Source organism: Oreochromis niloticus, linkage group LG16 (genome assembly GCF_001858045.2).
Source record: "Oreochromis niloticus isolate F11D_XX linkage group LG16, O_niloticus_UMD_NMBU, whole genome shotgun sequence".
In the NCBI taxonomy this organism is placed as follows: domain Eukaryota; kingdom Metazoa; phylum Chordata; class Actinopteri; order Cichliformes; family Cichlidae; genus Oreochromis; species Oreochromis niloticus.
The window spans coordinates 17,888,477-17,897,380 of NC_031987.2; the positions used below are offsets into that span (position 1 = coordinate 17,888,477).

The 8,904-nt window shown below is 41.5% G+C and overlaps 1 protein-coding gene across 2 annotated transcripts; it reads right to left on the reverse strand.

Annotated features, from left to right (window-relative positions):
• Nucleotides 1–1,193: 1,193 nt before the first annotated feature.
• Nucleotides 1,194–4,944, reverse strand: LOC100690228 (protocadherin 8). Of its 2 annotated transcripts, XM_025903536.1 has the most exons (5): nucleotides 2,996–4,944; nucleotides 2,481–2,569; nucleotides 2,276–2,346; nucleotides 1,872–2,005; nucleotides 1,194–1,720 (listed from the first exon to the last, which is right to left on the reverse strand). In XM_025903536.1, the coding sequence occupies exons 1-5, from the start codon at nucleotides 4,842–4,844 to the stop codon at nucleotides 1,386–1,388; spliced, it is 2,478 nt and encodes an 825-aa protein (XP_025759321.1). In that variant the 5' UTR covers nucleotides 4,845–4,944; the 3' UTR covers nucleotides 1,194–1,385. The 2 variants fall into 2 exon arrangements, with proteins under 2 accessions (XP_025759321.1, XP_005460105.1); XM_005460048.3 differs by having other exon boundaries at nucleotides 2,481–4,942.
• Nucleotides 4,945–8,904: the final 3,960 nt, after the last annotated feature.

Sequence of the window (8,904 nt, forward strand, 5' to 3'; positions counted from 1 at the left end):
AAATAATGAGGACAGAATATTGTGACAAATTTGGACATGAGCAGATGAAAATCAGCAGGTACTGAATACTGTTTAAAATGCTCATTTCCAGCTAACCTTTTAGTAACGCAGCTCAGAAGAAAATTTTGAAAAGTGTTTATGAAAAGCAGTATTAAAACTGGCCCGTACTTTTGAAGTTGTTGATGAAAACTCAAGCACTTCCCCATGGACACGGTCCCTTGATTGAGAGATGTATTTAATTGATCTTTTTCCTGCATAATTTAGGTATAGGCTTTCTGGATTCCTGCAGCTGTCCTGGATTTGTACTTGTACTCAGCAGTTATGGGTCTTTCTGGGGAGACAAACAGTACAAGCATTACAGCTTTGAGATTGAAAATAATGTCAAGGTTGGCTAATTGTAGGCCATGCCAACAACTAGCAAATAGGTTTCTGTATATCTGGCTTTTAAAAATCATCAGTGTTTCATCAATAAACTATTTGGGACCTGAGGCACTTCGCACTGTCACTAAATATTTCTGGTTGAAGTGAGCTGAAAAATAGCAACCAGTGTGGCAAATGTAAGAGTAGCTTGGCAAGAACATGGTTTATCAGTGTCAGAGGACAAGTTGCATGAGAAAACTGTATATTACTTGTATATTTTTGTGCTATTTTCTGAATAAATGTACATGAATTTATATTCACGGGCTAAGGATTTGTCCCTCACAGCAATGACAGGCAGGAATTTGTCAAGCACCATAATACCTGTTGTTCTGTGTTGTGTACAGTGATGTGAATTATTTCAAAGCGCAAAAGCAGGTGTGACAGCACCCAGCGTGAGTTTGTAGGAATAATGGTTCGTACTTTATTTTCCACTTGAGTACCAGCTCTACTCTCTCGTTTGCATGCAAGAAACTCCACGGAGCAACCTAGGAGTCTTCAAAGCCGAACTCTCAGGTAATGCAGCAGCATCAGGTTTTACATCTGATCATATTTGACTGGAGTTTTGATCATGTCGATTCAAACTGCGGGAACAGTTCTATGTGTTTACAAATTCAGGCAAGGGTTTCTGATGGCAAGGGGATACCACTTCATCTTGAAAAGCTAAATTTTGCTCAATTAAAATAGATTCATTGGCAATATTTTATTATGTTCGCCGTGTCACCACATTTGGAGAAAAAAATCTTGTAATGAATGAGCCGTTTCTGTATTTCAATCACACCTTTATTGGAAAAAGAATGAGCAGTGTGCAGAGTGTATTAAACTGAATTTCAAAGATGTAAAATTAAATTTTAAAAAATACAATCGTGAAAAAATGTCTTCTATCATAAATATGTACATGTTTTAATGAACCACATGGACAACAGAAAATATTTACACTTTTTATGTACACTTGGAATAACCTTTTTTTAAAAGACAGTTGCAACTTCTGAACCTGTAGCCACGGTCACAATATTTGGGCTCTGTCTGGCTGCGCCTCCACCACGAGCCTCGTGTTGTTGCTGAGGGTAGTAGGAAGGAAGGGTTCTGGTCCTGGAGAAGGTCTGCATGCTGCTCCGGGACTTGGGCTGACTTGTGCCATAACAAGAGTCCTTCCAAGACTCGGGGCAGCCATGAGGATTGTTGAAGACAGGCGCTGGGGAAAAGCCTATTGTGTATGCATTGTTTCTAGGGGCTCGGAAGCTCTGTGGCTGTATTGCACAGTAGGTGCCTTGGCAATCCTCTGATAAGCTGTTAGCTGCACCTGAAATAGAAGCGATATGAATTAAAAACAATATAATGGTGAGCATTTATAGATTAAAATTTTACATATATTTTAAAATAATTGATCATTTATATATTTCTGGTGAAGGTTTGCTTTATCTGAACTTCAAATCACATACAGGAAAACTCACTCTTTAGCCTCGGCTGGAAGGTTCTGAAGTTCTTTCTGACTCCATCGCCACTGATATCAGAGTCACTGTCGTTGAAGTCACTGTCCCCTTTACCACTGTCCTTCACGCTCAGCTGATCAGTGTTGCTCATCCCACTGCAAATGCAATCAACAAATACAGTATGAGGCACAACTGCATCACATTAGCTTGATTATTGATGGCTTTTTTTTCTCCACATACACAGCACAGAACTTTGTTGCCCATCTAACCTCATTTTGCATAAATGCCACAAGCAACTTGTATGTTGTTTGTCTGTGTCTGTGTGTGTGTGTGAAGTTTTTTTTTTAAAAGAAACTCTTTTTAGTTTGATTTCACTGTTTGTAAAGCATCGTATCTGAGAAAAGACATTCATTTAGTTGTCTTACCTCACTTGCAAGCAGTATTTGTCACCTTGCCACACAGATGTTGGTTGGAAATGCTTGGAGGGCAGGAACATCTAAGAGAACAAAGTGACAAGAGAGAGCTTAGTTTCCATTTCTGGCACACAGATCAAAGCAGTACCAGGAAACATCCTATAAAAATATAAGGGAAAATAAAACAGAAAAAAATGACTAAATGTAGTTGACTCACCTTCGTCTCAGAGTCCCTGCTCCTCTCCTCGTATAGGCAGGAATCGTCGAGAGACAAAGAGGTCCTCTTGTGGAAGAAGCCTCCTTGACCTGTGTAAATGTTTGGTTCTGTTGAACTGAGCATGGGCAGGGGCCTGCCGTCAAACAGGCTCTGACACACTTCTCTCTTGGCGCCACGGCTTCTCCCCCCACGTCTGAGTTTACATGTCACAGCTACAACCACTATTGCAATCAGCAACGATGCACAACCCCCACCGAGCATAATGATGATAATTAGTGAGCCATCAACGCCGGCGCTTTCTTCATCACTTGACCGCAGCACAATGACAACTTGGTCTTCGGAGGGCTCTGTGTCTGAGACGACAAACCTAATAGTGGCACTGCTAGAGAGCGGGGACCTGGCATTGTCACTCACTGCGATTTTCATTTCCAGCACGTCCCCAATTTCAGCTGTCAGCCATTGTTTTAAACCAATCTCTCCAGTGTCTTTGTTCATTGTAAAAAGCTTCGGATCACCTTGTACAATTTGGTACGAGAGTTCTCCATTCACTCCATCATCCTCGTCTTCAGCTGTTACACGAAGGGCAAGATAGCCAGGAGGTGCATTAAAGGGCAAAGGAATCTCAGCAGAGTCATTCACAAGGACAGGGAAGGTGAAATATGGATAGTTGTCATTTTGATCCACAACTCTGACCCTGATTGTTGATGTGCTTGACAGAGCAGGGGAACCTTTGTCTTCTGCTTGGATGACCAGCTCAATCTCCTGAAGCGTCTCATAATCAAAGGACCTTAAAGTATACAAAGACCCTGAGAGTGAATCCACAGAAACATAAGTGGACACTAAAGAGCCGCCTGGTACCTGTGAATCGAGGAGTTTGTATGAGACTTTGGCATTTTTTCCCATATCAGGATCTCGAGCAACAACAGTGGTCACATATGAGCCTGGGATGTTATTTTCCAGGACTGAAACTTCATAAAGTGGCTTACTGAACAGAGGGGGGTTGTCATTCTCATCTGTTACACGGATAGTGTACTGTCTGATAGTTTTGAAAGGTGGGCTTCCCAGGTCTTCTGCAACCACAGTCAGGTTATACTCCGGTATCTTCTCTCTGTCTAAAGTGGTGGTGGTAACGATCATGAACGTGTCTCCATATGCCTGCTGGAGGGTGAAATGCTCGTGCTCGAGCAGACTAACGCGCACGTACCCATTGGAGCCAGAGTCTCTATCCGAGGTGCTGATCAAAGCCACGAAGCTCTCTGCAGCTGCAGTTTCCGTGATGTAGGCGACTCCATCACTGCTGGAGGTCATGGGTTTGATGCTGATTTCTGGTGCGTTGTCGTTCACGTCCACGATATCTATCACAACTCTGCAGGTGGAGGGGACAGAGTTCGCGCCTAAATCAGACGCTTTGATGCTCAGCTCATATGACCTCCTCTTCTCAAAATCAACAAGCGCCTTCAGGGTCACGTCACCGGAGTGGGGGTCGAGGTGGAAAAGGCGCGCAGCTTCTAACGACAGCCCGTCGGAGAATGCGTACATCACTTCGCCATTTATGCCGTCATCGGGGTCAAAGGCGTGCACCCTGAGAACACGGTGGCCCACCGGATAGTCTTCATTCAGCTCAACTTTCAGAGAGCTGTGCTCAAAAGTCGGGCTGTTATCGTTAAAGTCCAGCACTTTAATATTCACTGTCATTGACCCGGACTTTGCAGGCACTCCCCCATCATATGCGGTGACTTCAATAGTGTAGGAGTCCTCCACCTCCCTGTCGAGCTGCCTCACCAGCACCAGTTCAGCAAACTTCACCCCATCCTCCCGATCGCGCACTTCAACAGAGAAATGGCTGGAGGAGGAAGAGTTGTAGCTTTGGATGTAGTTGTCGCCCACGTCCTGGTCGAGGGCGATTTGCAGAGGGAATCTAGAGTCCAGTGGCACATTTTCTACTATCTCCAGAGTTGTCTCGTTGCGAGGAAAATTGGGTGAGTGGTCGTTGATGTCTTTCACCTCGATCTCCACGTGAATGAGTTGAAACTTCTCCCTGAAGAAGGCCACGATGTCGAAGGTGATGAAGCAACGGGGAGTCCTTGGGCAGAGCTGCTCTCGATCAATTATTTCTGCGACACTCAGAAGTCCGTCGTTCTCTCTCATGTGAATCACAGAAGAGTTATTCTCTTGCATAAAGCGGAATGAAGTGTCAGGGTCATCAGCTGGATCAATCTTTAAATCTTGAGACAAATTACCTATTTCTGTCCCGGGTGCGTCTTCTTCATAGGTGAAATACCTTGTAGTTGTACACTGAGCAGTATTTAAAAATAAAACAAGCACCACGTACAGCCCAGCTGCTGCAATCTTGCACACTGTCATATTGAGGGGCTACTGAATGCTGCCCAAAAAAAAAGGTCATAAATCATGCAAGCAATCCGCCACTTGTGCTATGTCAGGTCGAATCACAACTGTGTTCAACTCTGACTTTGCTGCGGGACTATAAGCCCCGGTATATGCAAATAGGCTGCCCAGTCGACCAATGGCCTTCCAGTCCTGCACCAAACGGAACACGTTTGCCACTTCTGTTCACTGTTTGGGGTGCAAATGGTTCATTAAATAAACCGATTGTGGGGCTTTGTGCAGGCTGATAAGGTTGTTTTCTAAATAAATCTACATAGGGCCATTAATTAACTAACTAAATTACTTGGAGGACTGCATATAATAGGACTTCATGCCACCAGAGGAAGTTTAAAATTAACAACTTAGAATAAATGACTGGGCGAGTTTGTTGCCTCTCTAAAGGACATTATGCAGAAGCTAGGGTGTAATGACATTAAAAGTGCAATGGACATATGTCAGTGAAATTATACATTGCTGGTAATTACTGAGAAGCAGAAAAAAGTTAACAGGGGCGTATGACATAAGAAAATATCCTGAGCATGATTGGCAGTCTAAGTGCAGTTTTTGCTTTGCGGGGAGTGGTGCTTTTAAAATGTGAGGAATAAAGGTAGTGATGAAAGAAATATAAGATGTCTGAAGTAGAAATGCCACAATGCAAAAAAATACTCATTACACAAGGAGGAGAACATGCATAAAGTAAAAAATAAAAATGGTGCAGAATGATTGCCTGCAAGTGTTTTCTTATAAACATTTTATTACAGCAATATTACTGTGGATGTTTTAACAGCGAGGAGCATCTTAATGTTGTGGAGGTGGTACTATTTTGAACAAGTTTATACCTACTGGCTCTTTAATAATGCATTAGTACATACATATGCCTAAGATTATCATATGAGTATAGCTGTCAATTAAATGTGATGCAGGAAAAAAGTTCTACATTTCCCTCTGAACTAAGTAGAAATATAATATAGGGTGAAAATGAAATATATATACAAGCAGCGGAACACAATAGTGAGTTAATGTATTTAGTTATTTCCAGCCTGTCTTTAAAGGCAGGAGAAAATGCAAAATAGGAACTGGGAAAGATCTAATAATGGAGGGTCCCATATCTAATGACATTCATTTATATTCATTTTCACACATATTAAAATCACATAGTGCTCGTATTTTGACATTTAAACTTAATAACACTCCATACATATTTATTTTTGCAGTTTTTTTTCCTCTTTCCACTTTTATTCGTGTAAATGTTGCAAATAAACACGATGCATAAGGAAACGCACGTATGTTTTTTTCTATACTTTTTATTTTGGGGTTGAGCATCTGCAAATACTGTCTCATCTGTTCAAATAGTGGAGGAGGAATTTCAGCGTAATGCGGTTGAGAAAACCCACAAAGCCAGACAAGTGTCATTTGATTAGTGCTGTGTTTTGGACACCCACAATGTTAATTACACATAGAATATCACTGTAACTCTGTGTTAGAGGAAAAACCTGCCAGTATAATCAAGACCATCTGTATTGTAATAAACACCCAGTCGTACTTAATTTACCCTTTTCAACAATGGTTCTATAACAGGAACTGTGGAAGTCTGAAAAATAAAGAAGTCAGAAAGGACTGCATTGATTCCCAATCATACCACACACACAGGGTGAGAGACTTGCAGAGACACACACACACACGCACACACAACAGCAACAGCCCTCACAGTGATAACAAAAGAGCATGAGTCAACCAGGCCTTTGTCAACCATATGGGTGATTAGCTTCTGCTGATTAAAAGGCGTCTATTACCCTTCAAAGGGCTCTTGACGCCTCACAAAAGTTTGGGTTAAATCTGTCTGAGCCCCCCCAAGAGGGCACACACTGAAAGGTGCAAAAAAGCACACAATAAAGACCCACAGAGACCGGAGATACTTGTCAGTGAGAGGTGATAAGGAGCTCTGGGCTGCCATAGTTAGAGTGTTATACAAGCCCAATTTTGCTTGCTAAATGTGAAAATTGATTTTTTTTTCTTTCAAATAACGGTGCCTGCTGTTCTTGGCAAGAACACCAGGCAGCATTAACAAAAAACAATAACAAAATGTTCCAACACTTTGTAGCAGACTAGGCTAATTTATAATGTATGGCACTGAAAGCTGCAGTATATCCATATTGAACTTGGAACGTGCCTCAGTCTGATCACATTACAACAGAAATGGATGTTTAGAACTTGCCCTCCAATCCACAAGGCATCGAGTCAACAAGTGGGTTTTCCTATATGCTGAGGTCTGTTTACTGCCACAAATGATTACATCAAGTGGTATTTTGGGCTAAACGCCAAGGCAAGCCAATGCAAATCTAACCTAAATGGTTAATCTTGCAAGTGTAACAGCATTGTGTCACCGTTTGTGCTACTCAGCACTAAGTGAGATATGTTATGATGTGGAGTTGAGCGTAAAAATTAAATGTAGCCTCTATATCTAGTCATTTTTGGCTATTTGTTAGTCCGCATCTCTATTTTCAACCTTTATTAAAAACAAGATCATGCTGAACATATGAACACTGAGCCAGCGGGGGCTCGAACATAAGATACTTTTCTGCCATTACCAGACACACAAAGCCTTCAGCACAATGGCCCCATGCTGGCTGGGTGTTAAAATCCAGGATTTTATGGCTATGAGGAGTCAGAAGGTAATACAGAATTATCAGGCAAATTAGTTGTTTGCCTCTAAGAGGATTATGCTTTAATCTTATCAAATGTCTCACACACTTACCACTCTGTGCTGCAATGGATTCAAGGTAACAACTGAGCAGCTGTTGATAAAATATTTTAGTCGGTACAGACATAGTGATTAAAAGAGCAGCTCCACAGGTTGTGATGATCTGTTCATTTACGATTTTCTTCACGCATCCTACAGTGTGAATGAGCTAACTGGCTCGATGAGAAACTTCAGCCACTCGTGTCCCGAGTGTTTTTTTCTGATCGATACATCATTACAAGGTCACCAGAGGTCTGGCCACAAACAAAGCCAGGCTAACACAGGAGTGATACTTGTTTGCCATTTAAGTCAGGTGATTAATGCAGATCACGGCTTGATTAAGATGTGTGTGGTGACAGTAAGAACATTACAGCAGATTAATGGGTTTTGCCATCTGTTCTCTCACTGAGGTGATTTTAATTAATGGTAAGAATATTGTTAATCTTGCCATAGCGGTGAGCATCACATTAATCACAATGATGGTCAGAAATCAATCTGATTGCCAGACAGTCTTCAACATCACATGGAAGCCATTTGAAGATTGCATCTTGCCCACTTCACACACCTCCAGGTATGGAGGCAGGAAAGGCATTTGGTGACGCTGGGAGCAGTAATCCTGGCATATGCCACTGGGAACAAATGTCTCAAAAGCCCACCTTTTGGAAAACAGCCACAGCGTCACCCAGAGTTAGAAAATTCAGCCAATATTTTGCTAAAGCTTTCAATAAAAAATTGAGAGGTATGTAAACTGCTGTTAAAAAAAAAAGTTTCTGTGTAGGGATTTTTCTTCTTAACAATGTTTTTGGTTTGACTGCGAAGACGCCTGCACAAATACAGAAGACAAACAAAGAGGCACGAAAATACAGGTATGTGTATGGACAAACTACAAAATTGACACTTAGTAGGAAACACAAATGAGCTATTATGCGTAAAACTAAAGCATGACACAGAATAAAAAACACTAATCAGCTTGGTTTCCTTTGTTGATCTGGCTCGAATTCATGACAACACTTTGTGTTGTATTTTACATAATTGAATAAAATGACAGTCGTGTCATGCAAATTTTGCAACCACCAGGCATTGCATATTGTCACAGACACTGCATGTACTCGAGCTTAGATAATTTACATTAATTAAAAGTTTTTATACTGACTTTTAAATTCTTGTATGGAATCTCAAAACAATCATAACACATCTTCCTTCTCCTAAAACTGATTCACATCTAAAAGAACCAGCTGTGTGAATCCAGAGTATAGACAAACGCTGTTCTCTGGTATGTTTAACCACCTGTAAATGTCC